General features: G+C 44.4%; 1 protein-coding gene across 4 annotated transcripts; it reads right to left on the bottom strand.

Annotated features, from left to right (window-relative positions):
- Positions 1-4,544: 4,544 nt before the first annotated feature.
- On the bottom strand, positions 4,545-10,357 carry LOC136500724 (probable bifunctional riboflavin biosynthesis protein RIBA 1, chloroplastic). Of its 4 annotated transcripts, XM_066496140.1 has the most exons (8): positions 8,568-10,357; positions 7,548-8,475; positions 6,913-7,249; positions 6,593-6,826; positions 6,044-6,369; positions 5,586-5,715; positions 4,796-5,091; positions 4,545-4,715 (listed from the first exon to the last, which is right to left on the bottom strand). In XM_066496140.1, exons 3-8 carry the CDS (start codon positions 7,024-7,026, stop codon positions 4,679-4,681), a joined length of 1,137 nt encoding a protein of 378 aa, XP_066352237.1. In that variant the 5' UTR covers positions 7,027-7,249; positions 7,548-8,475; positions 8,568-10,357; the 3' UTR covers positions 4,545-4,678. The 4 variants fall into 4 exon arrangements, with proteins under 4 accessions (XP_066352237.1, XP_066352236.1, XP_066352234.1 ...); XM_066496139.1 differs by having other exon boundaries at positions 7,548-10,357; XM_066496137.1 differs by lacking the exon at positions 7,548-8,475 and having other exon boundaries at positions 10,085-10,357.
- Positions 10,358-11,719: the final 1,362 nt, after the last annotated feature.

The raw sequence follows: 11,719 nt of genomic DNA, 5'->3' as shown, positions 1-11,719 counted from the left end.
CCTTGCTCGGTTAGGACTCCAATTTGTTGGTCAAACATGATCACACTTGTCCCAACTTTTTACATGCTCTTCTCTAATGAAATATCTCCAACTTCTATTTTTGGACCAACTCAAGTTGCTTAGCAAAATTTGGAGAACGCGGAATGCCAATGGCGACGACGATGAATTCCAGACTTAGAAAAATTCTAAGTCTGAAAACAGCCGCTGATTCAATTTTCGAGCCTCTGTTTGACTTAGTTCCAAGTTGATATGGCTCTTGTTCCAAAAACAAAGTTTGTTCTACATGATATGGACTACAACTTTCATTTAGGGTCCAATCTCAAAATTGGTATAAAACCTACTGTTCTACTTTGACCAAAATAGGATCACGATGAAGCTTATATTATCCTTTTTGATCCATTGGTGCATTTTCTGGCCACCTGCTCAACATGAACCCTTCATAACATTTGTTCATGAGTGCAAGTAGAGTATGTTGAGCAAGGTACCAAGGTTTGGTTGACTTCATAGGTTTCCATCCACTTGATAAAGCAATTCATGCAAAGATATGACTTATCATTTCATGTGACTTTTTGATTCCAAACTTCATGAAACTTTTCCACGGGTCTAGATGGATGCATGTGGATGTAATGTACATGGAATAAGCAGGTTTAACATTACTCTTGCATAATCTTAACAAGGGTCCATATGTAAGCAATTGTGCGTGGCCCAAGTTTAAGTTGGAGCTCCACCATATAGATTTGATCTTGACACCTTGATTACCACTTGACAGGTCATGTTTGAGCTCAAACCCATTGCTTAACTGGTGACAAACACCTGGGGTGTTACATAGATGATAGAGATGAAGCAAACAGCTACAATGCAAAATCATTGTAAACTTGGTAACCTATTTATCAATCTGTGGCGCTTTTTTTGTTCATACATACCCCTCACCAACCTTATGTGGAATCGACATATCCAGACAAACCCTGCTGAACTAAACATATCCACGATCTTGTTCTCTGTAACCTGCAATTCACATACACACAATTGGCTTATCTGCTCTGGAGAAAGAAAAAGAAATTGGAACAGTGACCACTTAACCAAGCACTCTCTGTACTGTATATATCTAAACTCAGAAACTCTGTAGCTTCTCATGTTGCACCCCTGAAACAAATTTTCAGAAACTATTAAAATTAATGCCCTGTATATTTAGAAAGTATTTTTGGCTTTCAGATTGTTGTTACCGCTGACATTACAAAATGCAGAAGGAATAACCAGGATACAAAGCAAAATTCTCCAAAGGTGCAATAATGTGAATGTTTGAACATTGAACCAAATCAAAAGAGTTGAATGACTGGCATTGACTATCCCTTTTTGCTAACTGAAGCTGAGAACTTGTTCAATGACTATTGTCGTGTGCATAATTATGAACACGGATCATCAACCAAAACCAAATTAAATTGCACAAATTTGTACAAACGAAATCCCTATTATTAGCTATGATGGTAAGAACACGGCACTGCAGTCCACAATATTTTTTTTCTCCAACTAATTGTATGTGAGTTCATTAGAGTGCATCTCTCTACTGAGATGGGTTTCATGTTGGCAAAAAAAACAAGAAATCAAATAAAGTTCAAATTCAGATATTTATCCACTCATGACTATTGCACAGCTCCAGTCAGCCTCTGGTTGGCCTGGAACAGAGATCACAACTTTTCCATGCCTAGCTATGGGATGCAAGAACACTAACCCTGATGAAGACGTGTATTTTCCATGTCACAGAGAGACCCGTTAATGCTATTGACCTCTCTCCTACACATGATACAATATGTTCCTCTTCACAAGCTCATTTGTACACGTCTTTTCTATCCACTTTCTCTTGCCACATGGCAAATGTGAAAAGCATAAAGTGCATGTCAGCCTGTGTAATATTGACACATTGTCATGAGTTTTGTGTCCAATCTGCGTGAAGTAGCATGGGGTCTGTCTAGATGCCTAGGTTTTATCTGCACTGCTGAGCTAATTGTTTATATAGGTGAGTTCTCTTGGCCTTTTATTAGGATGCAACTGTGTGCCTAAACATTTAGTCTAGACTTGCAAAATTGCAAGTACGTCACCTTCATTAGTTTATTTCATATAAAAATATCTGAGAGCTGGTAGTAGATTTTGCTATAAAACATGTATAATCACCTAGCCTCTTCAGCATAATAGCTATAACTCAATAACCTATTATCTTTATATTTTTTTTTTCAGGATGCAACTGTGTCTATATATTTAGTTGAGATTTACTTTAGATAGCAGGTCCATCTCAAAATACTCTTGTTCCTTTTTGATAAAAGAGTATGGATGATGCTTCCATTGCTAAACTTATTGATTGTAAATAACCTTTTAAATTATCAAAGGCACCAGATAAGGAATAATAGTTTTTCCTTTTAGTATCCATGTACTTTCCTGTCATTTAAACACTGGCATTAGGCTTCTGCTTTGTGATTGTTGAGGCCGACTATTGCAAAGAAATGATAGTGTAGGGTCTTTCCTGTCAAGTTCGTTGCACGGTGGTTATGCTATACTGCTATTTCTTATACGTCAAAGGAGTACTTGGTGAAAGCATCCTTGGTGGACACAACAATATTTTTAGTTGTATAATTTGTCAATTACTTATGCCTAATGTTTCATATCAGTAAGGCAATTTTGCTTGTGCAGAGTGTAAAAACTATAAGGCATGTGATTGAAGGAGACAAGTAACAAAATGAATGGCAGCAGGAAGGGGTTGGCACACCTGGTGGCAGCAGCGAGCGATGGTGTACGAGGCGTTGAAGAAGCTAGGGTCCGCCACGATGGAGTCCTCGGAGCAGTTGCAGATCGCGAGGGCGTGCAGGATGTGCGAGGCCTCCTCCACCTGCTTCCTCTAGTTCTTGCTGCTTCCTCTTCCGCGAGCAGGATGTGCTTCCTCTAGTTTCGCTCAACAGGATGCGGCGTCGTGGCTAGAACAAATAATCACAAACTCCTTTGTAACAGATAAGATCATAAATACCTGACCAAAGCTTCAGGAACAGCAACTTCTACCCTCACCAGGTGCTTTATTCAATCCAAGCACGAGTCATATGTTGAAAAAGTCATAGGATGTTTCAATTGCACAGTATACAAAATTTCCACATTTCAGATAGAAATGCTGACACTTTTTAAGGAGGGGTATTTGGATTAGCTTCTCATTCATTAAACAACACCTTTGACAAAGCAGTATGCTGCTACTTTGCTAGTCATATCACAAGCGTTCCAAGCTAGTTACAAGGTATATAGAATATAGACAAAATCAGAAATCTGCAGCCTCGGTTTCCTATGGTTAACCCTCAGGTTCAGTCGCAAAACATCCAGAAAAGATGGAGATGGAAACATAGGAGGGAGGACAAAGCGGTGAGGGGATTCAGGTACCTGGTGGTGACGCTCCAGCGACCCAGATCCGAGAGAAGCTTGACCTCGCGCAGCGGATCCATGGTTGCCGGCTTCCGACGAGGTGGACGGGGCGGAAGCGGATGGGGCGCACCGCAGGGATGAAGGATGCTGCGCCACTGCGGGGAGGGAGGAGCCGCGCCGCGGGGCGCGCTACAGGGAGGGATGGAGCGCGGGGTGCCTGGAGGGGTGGAGCTCGTCGCGGAGGCGAACCGGAGAGGGCGGGCACGGCCACCTACGGGCGGGCGCGTGCGTGCGGCGGTGCGGCCACCTGTGGGCTGGCGCGGGCGGCGTCAGCACGGCCACCTACGGGCGGGCGTGGGCGGTGTCGCAGCCAGCTCCGAGCAGGCACGGGGGGCGTCGGCGCGGCCAACTGCATGAGGGCGTCGATTGGGGGCGCTCCGATGCGGAGGCGGGCAGATAAATCGCAAGATCATGGCTGAATCACGGAGCGCTTTCCTTTTGTCGTAAGGGACGGGTGTTGGAGCGAGGCTGTGGGGTAACGCAGCAGGCAGGAACGTTGGAATGTTACACCAAAAAGTGTTCACGCTTTGTTCTTTTTAGTTGTAGAAGATACAAAATAAATAAGCTATAAAGTGTCTAGTTCTTTGAAAGTAAAGCTTAGAGTTCACTTACGGCAAGCAGTCAATCTGCCCTCGGGATGTAATGCAGAAGATATAACAAAAAATGCTCACACACAATGCTGTTTAGGCATCCAACATATCCTTTCGGCAGGACACAACACAACATAGTACAGTAGTACATCACGCCACCACTGACACAATTGTCCTTCAGCTAAATCAGTCACTGGTCCCAAAATAAAGCATCAAACTGTCGAAGAGAGCCTAACCTCTGCTTTTCATGAGAATATTAGACCTGAACTCCTTAGACCGTTCCGGCATCAGCATCAACCATGCTAACTGAACATATGGCCAAAACGCAGCATCAGAAATAAAAAAAAAAAGGGCAGTTGCAATGGAATCGACAATTCTATTTACTGCCAGAAGAAACGCAGAGTTAGGCACTCAAGCTTCTGGAGTTTGATCTTGCACGCCGGCACTGTCATTCTGATCCTGCTCCTCTCTCTCGCCAGCACTAAAGCGGCTTCCATAAACGTGCCCCATCTTCAATCGCTTTGTTTCCATGTAGCGCCTATTCTCATTGGTTATCGGTGTCATCAATGGCACTCTGCCAAGGACACTTAAACCATAACCCTTGAGTCCTGTGTACTTCGCAGGGTTGCTAGTCATCAACCGCATGGTCCTGACACCAAGATCGCGCAATATCTGCAGAGAACAGAGACTAATCAGCTCCACAAGAAACCATCTGAAAACACTTCAAATGAAAGTGATCTTTACGACTTTACCTTGCACCTATACCGTACTCCCGCGAGTCAGCAGGCAGCCCTAGCTCCAAGTTAGCCTCGACAGTATCCCGCCCATCATCTTGTAAGTTGTATGCTCGAAGCTTGTGACCCAGCCCAATACCCCTACCCTCATGGCCACGAAGATAAACTACTACACCCCGGCCAGTTTTCTCAATCATGGTCATTGCCAGAGCAAGTTGATTCCCACAATCGCATCTCGCTGATCCAAATATGTCCCCAGTTAGGCACTCCGAATGCACTCGTACTAAGATATCCTGGCCATCCCCAACATCACCCTGCATGAGTGAAAAGAATCATTCTAAAATTCCAAACATATTGCTGGGGGTGGGGGGAAGATTAGGCCATGTTCATCATTTAGACAATCACTAAATTCGAAAACAAAGGAGATGTTTTTGGTTGTCTGCAAGCAAACCATATCCAGGATACCACCGCAAGATAAAAAAAATTCAGATCTTTTACTCATCCAATCTAACGGATGTATGTAGCTGGCAAAATGTCTTGTCATAATGTGGTGCATTAGTCGCAAAAAAAAAATGTGGTGCATTTGGGAGCAACATTTTTACACCCTTCAGCCCATAGCATGTGATTTTACCTTTCTACATCATGCAATGAGGTTCTTGTTTTTCAAAGTTCCTGAACTGCCCATGAAACATTCAAACTTTTTGAACCTGATGTTTGAAGTGGTAGCCATTATTCTACTGAACATAATATTTACTGCAGCCATCCTTCTGCTGAACATAACATTTACTGACTACTGAGGTATGCATACCTTCACCATGGCTATGTGTTCCATCCCATCAATAAGAGATCTATAGCAATAGGATTTAAACGAACCCCATTGTAACTGTAATGGTGTAACACAAACACACTCTACCAATCTGTCTCTCTTTCTCCTATATCTGCAAATGGGAATGTTCACAGCTTAGAATTACAATGCAAGAAGACTACCATAAAAAAAATGCATCCAAGTACAACCATCCATCAATTGCAGCTTTTATTTTACAAAAGAAAAGAAAAGTTCGCAAGGCCTACACCTACAATGAAACATATATTTAACACAAATATACGAAATGGCCATAAAAATGGGGTGTTTTACTTATCATTTATCATAAAACAGTTAGGATCCTAGGATCCAATATATAATAATCAGACTGTCTAAATCAATGAAGAATGTTTTGTCCTTGAAAAAGAAGAACCGCCACTCGAATATGTCAAGACAAAGCTAACCTTATCAGGTCTGCGATTGATATTATCTTCAGGTTCTCCCTCTTAGCAAATTGTTGCAGTTTCGGTAACAAAGCCATGGAGCCATCATCATCATCAACAATTTCACAAAGAACTGCAACAGGAGGTAACCCAGCTAACATGGCAAGGTCCACCGATGCTTCAGTATGTCCAGCCCTTTTTAACACACCACCTTCTCTGTATTTAAGAGGAAAAATATGTCCTGGCCGGTTGAAGTCCTCAGGTTTGGAATTAGGAGACGCAAGTGCCAGTATTGTGTTTGCCCGATCGTTTGCTGAAACCCCAGTTGTTGTTCCCTCCTTGGCATCCTAAAATAGATATGTTTAGCAGCAAAAATTAGAAATGGAGGATAAAGGACAAAATGCAATCAAGGTGTTAAGCGCAAAATGCTTTCTTTCAAAACCTGATAATTTTAGTTTATACTTCCCAAAGTATAATTAGCACAGCTTGCACTCTTTTCTTGTTAATACAAACTTATGCAAGTGTTCTTATTCTACAAAAAAGAAAAGGCTAAAAAGGAAAAAGCCGTACCACTGAAACAGTGAAGGCAGTTCGCAGTTTCTCTTCATTTTCCTTTGTCGTCACCATAAGAGGAAGTTGTAGCCTTTCCAGATCCTCTTCTTTCATGCTGACACAAACAATCCCGGTGCCATGCCTCACTATAAAAGCCATAGCCTCAGGTGTGACCTTTGATGCTGCCATTATAAGATCACCTTCATTCTCTCTATCCTCATCATCCACAACAATGACATACTGCAACATAAACTAAGTTAGAAATTCATAGATGTACTGGAATGACTGGCATAACCACACAAATATCAATAAATGCAAATTTGGCAATCAGGACATACTTTTCCTTGACGAATGTCCTCAATAGCTTCAGGTATAGATGAGAAACCCTCTGTAGGGAAGTCTAGGTCAAGCTCATCGTCATCAGCAGAAAAACCATCAACAACAGGAGCCATATCAGCTGCAATGGTCCCAAGTGCAACAGCATCTGCTTGAACTGCATTAGATGGGTTGGCCTTCCCATTTATAATAACATTCGCTGATGAACCACCCACAGCATGAGATATATGGAACTTTCTGAGTCGACGGGTATTTTCCAAGTAAATTGATCCGATTGTCCTTAAACTGTTTGATGTAGAACTTCGTAAAAGCGAAGCATCACAACACAACCTAGAAGTCCTGTAGTGACCATAGATGTTGTTTAGCCATGAAAAGTGTTTTCCACTACATGAGTCAATTTAAAAGGACAAAATTAATAATGAAACAAGCAATTATTCCCAAGAAACCGGAGGCCACTGCTGTAGATGCTTTCAGGCCGATAGGTTTGCAAAATTGCAGCATCAAAATTATTGCCAAGGCTCTGACAAGAAGACTTCAGAAAGAAATTGGAAAGCTAATTGATCTCAACCAATCAGGCTTCCTCAAAGGGCGGTCTATTTCTGAGACATTCGTTTTTTGCGGCTGAATTGGTACAAACCTGCAAGAAGAGGAAGCTACCAGCTTTGGTTCTGAAACTAGACTTTGCAAAGGCCTTCAACACAGTAATTGGGTTGGGCTGGATCTTGTTTTGCAAGCCCAGGGCTTCTCTGTCAAGTGGAGGAATTGGATTCAGTCTATTCTGTCTTCTTCCAGATCTGCTGTGCTCGTAAATGGTTGCCCGGGCCCGTGGATCTCTTGTAAACAGGGACTCCGACAGGGAGACCCGTTGTCACCATATCTATTCCTTCTTGTTGCCGACACCCTTCAAGCTCTGATCAAGAAATATGCACAAGAAATCAAACACCCGATAGATAGCTCAGCCCATTGCGCCATGCTTCAGTATGCCGATGACATGCCTATTGTCATCAAGGGAGAACTCCGTGGACTGACAATCCATTTTGCGGCAGCAACTGGACTGACAATCAACTACAACAAAACACAGTAGTGCCCATCCATCTGGATGAAAACTTGCTTCAGCAGTGCATTGGTGTTCTTAGGTGCAGACAGGAATCTTTCCCCCAGAACTATCTGAGCTTACCACTATCCTCAACAAAACTTCCAGGATCAGCATTCTCAACTTACATCGACAGAACGGACATGTTTTTTGTCTTCCTGGCAGGCGAAACTGTTAAACACTATGGGCCGTGTTGTCTTCATCAACTCAATTCTTGACTCTCAGCTAGTCTATGTGATGTCCTCAATGCAGGTTCCGCCAATGGTGATCCAACAAATTGACAAGCGATGAAGGGCTTTCCTTTGGGCAGGAGATCCTCAAGCTATAACTTCAGCTAAATGCCTTGTGGCTTGGCAGAATGTCTGCACCACCAAGGACTTGGGGGGGCGCTCGGCATCAGGGACTTTGGGACTCAAAACATCTGCCTGCTATTTAAGTTGCTACACTGACTACACTTCGTGGACTCCTCCGCCTGGGCACAGTGGGTAAGGCAGCATGCAAGCTTAGCAAACCTAAAAGGGGATCTGTGTGGGCATCACTGGGAAACTCTGCGGACCATCCTACCTTTATACCAGGCCATTACCACAGTGCAGCTTGGTGATGGAGAAACCACTCTCTTCTGGACGGATGTTTGGTCTGAAGATGACGCACTGGCTGATCATTTCCCCACTCTGTCAGTCACTGCACACAGAAGGAAGCAATGGCACGCCACGCCATCCTCTCAAATCTTGAACATGCCTTCGTTAACAGGTTATCTACTCAAGCACGAGTGGATTTGCAGCAAGTAAGAGTGATTATTGCTCAATCCTTTCTCTCAGCAGAACAAGATCGGAGACTGTCACCTTTTGACTTGGGTCAAGGAAAACTCGATGCATCTGCGATATACAAGCTATTAAAGGCCAAAGGGGCACCCTCTGACCAAGCTGCAGATTTCGTTTGGAATAATGCTACGCCTCCTAGAGTTCAGCTGTTCATGCGGTTTGTGTTCAAGGGAAGAATTCAGTGCCGGGCCAACCTATTCAACAAGACCATCGTCGATAGCCCTTCCTGCACCTCCTGCAGCTATTCTGAAGAAACTACAGAGAACCTGCTCTTTCATTGTGGTCCTGACGCTCAATTCTGGAGCGCCATTGGGGCCTCTTTACCGCAGACGGGGATACGGTCTAGCGACATACACACAGCCATCAAGATCTATACTGTCCCCGCGAAGCAACACAGCATGCTCATCACCCTATGCTGCTGGCAGTTATGGAATCAACGAAATGGAATTGTCTTCCGAAACAAATCACTCTCCCTATGACAGCTTCTGCTTTCATGCAAGGCCGAAGCCAAGCTATGGCGGGCAAGGCTGCCGGGAAGACAAAAGCCGATCGCTGACAACTGGTGCAGGCTTTTTGAAGCCTCAATTGAAAGCGCAATGTAAACTCTGCTGATTTCAAAAGTTAAAAAAAATAGTTTTTTTGGTATAAATGGTAAATAATGGGGGAATTGCATTTTCCCTCACGCAAGTGTGAAATTGGGTAAGAGAAACAAAAACAGCTAGTGAGCTATTTATCCATGGTCTTTCCTACTTTACTCGTCTACTTCTCGTTCTAAAGAGAAGATTGTTTTAGAGATCAAGGTCTCTTAGCTCAACACACGAATACTCATCTTATGCACCCAACAACACAAGGCATATGATGGTAGGATAGGTAGGAAGATAATAATACAAAATGCACAAATCCACCAATCCATCCTAGAAATAGGACCAATCTTCCAGTCTAACAGATCTAAGACACTACGGCTAAAACAAAACATACCTGTACCTTATATTGGATACCTGATAACTGACTCACCGATACCAAAATCCATACCCGTATTAGGGTTATATTGGATACCTGATAACTGACTCACCAATACCAAAATTCATTACTCGTATTAGGGTTACTACTGTTCAGAAGTGAGTACGGCCATACCGGCCCTAAGATTTTTTCTTCTTCCTATATACATATACCCTTAACTGCATTTTCCGCAAGAGACTCCATCATCTGATGCCTGTTCAATGCAAAATTAAGCGAAGTCGGAAGGATTGAGGGACTCGCCGAGCGCACAACGCTGAGGACGGAGGCGCGATTGAGGCCATTTTTTTCGGTGAGCGAAACCTTCCTATTCGCCGCGAAATTCCGCACCCGCGCCAGGAATTCGTGGCGAGTGGCGAAGCGAGCCGCGGCGTACTGCGAAACTCCGCTCGCGCTGCGCGGGGGCCGGGGGGAGGGGGTGCAGCCGAGGAGGATGGGTAGAGACGTCACTCGAGAAGGCGACTCCGCTCGCGCTGCGCGGGTGGGGAAGGAAGCTGAGGTGGATGGGTAGAGACGTCACTCGAGAAAGGCGGTAGATAGGATCGAGTCTTTTTTTCCCCTTTTGATGAGAAAAGAAGAGAGGGTACAGAGCGAAAGCGCCGTGGCGAACTATGGGCCGTAAGGTCGCTAGAGGCTGCGAACGTTCCGCTCTGGTAGGCCTGCTAATGCTATCCATAAGGGGTAATGCTATCCATATAAGGCCCCGCGCAGACTGTCCATGCTGGTCCAACATAACAGCCCATAGACTGAGAATCCGACATTATTAGCCCATAAAGTGAGAATCCGGCGGCCTACGTGTCCTTGGTTTGGCATGGAGCAGTTGACACTTTTTTTTTTCTTTTTGATTTGATCTCACACGGCACGGGTTGACACTCGACAGGTTGTAGTCCAGAAATTTGTTCAGTTCAAGCCTAAAAGTCCTCGCCAGAACCGTGTCCCACATATCGAGCTCCGGCTTTGTATCTTTTGAGTGTGAAGATAATTAGAATAAATTTTTTTTGCCACAACAATTTTCTTGGAATTTATGTTTTTTTAAGAATTTTACGGTACAACGTACCCGACATACAAGGGAGGGCCTGGTTGTGGGGTACGACCCCGGATACCTATGGCAGACTACATGGGTTACGCTCCCACGGACGGTCCAGCCCACAAGACGAAGCCTTGCAGAGCACGGCGCTGCTCGGCGTGCCCCGCAAGACACCGGGAAGATATCATGAAGATACTACGAGATCTGTTAGGATACACTCGATCCCAGAATTCCTGTAATCTGTTATTACTTTCCGGTTATCTCCTAAATCTAATCGACTCGTAATCCTACCCCTCAGACTATATAAGGCGGGCAGGGACCCCCTCTAAAGACAGGCAATATCATACGAAGCCAATACAATCCAACAGACCATAGGAGTAGGGTATTACGTCACGCTGATGGCCCGAACCTGTCTAACTCTTGTGTCTCTGTTGCCTTCTTGTTCTTGATTACACGCATCTCTGCTGATCAATCTACCTTCGTGGGACACCCCTCGGAGGACTGCCGATGATATTCTATCGACAGTTGGCGCACCAGATAGGGGTGTGCGTGTTGTTTCCATGTCGAACCAGATGGTACGTTTTGCAAGCTCTTCGTCACTCCCACAGTCCGGCCAGATCTTCATGATCGGATCGATCTACTAGGTCATCAACGCTGACGGAGAGCTCATCGAGCCGGTGCAGATCAATTATGTGCCAATCACCCCAACACCTACGACTGCAGATCCGATCTTAGAACCGCCTCCGAGGTCGTCTTCACCAATAATTCGTCGCCCGCTTCCCCGCTACCCAAGGAGACAGATCAACAACGACGATTTGATCGCATCCATCGACCAGGTTGGCCAAAAACTT

Source organism: Miscanthus floridulus, chromosome 13, assembly GCF_019320115.1.
Source record: "Miscanthus floridulus cultivar M001 chromosome 13, ASM1932011v1, whole genome shotgun sequence".
NCBI lineage: Eukaryota > Viridiplantae > Streptophyta > Magnoliopsida > Poales > Poaceae > Miscanthus > Miscanthus floridulus.
The sequence above is the reverse complement of the archived record's forward strand: the minus strand, read 5'-3'. Positions and strand labels throughout refer to the sequence as shown.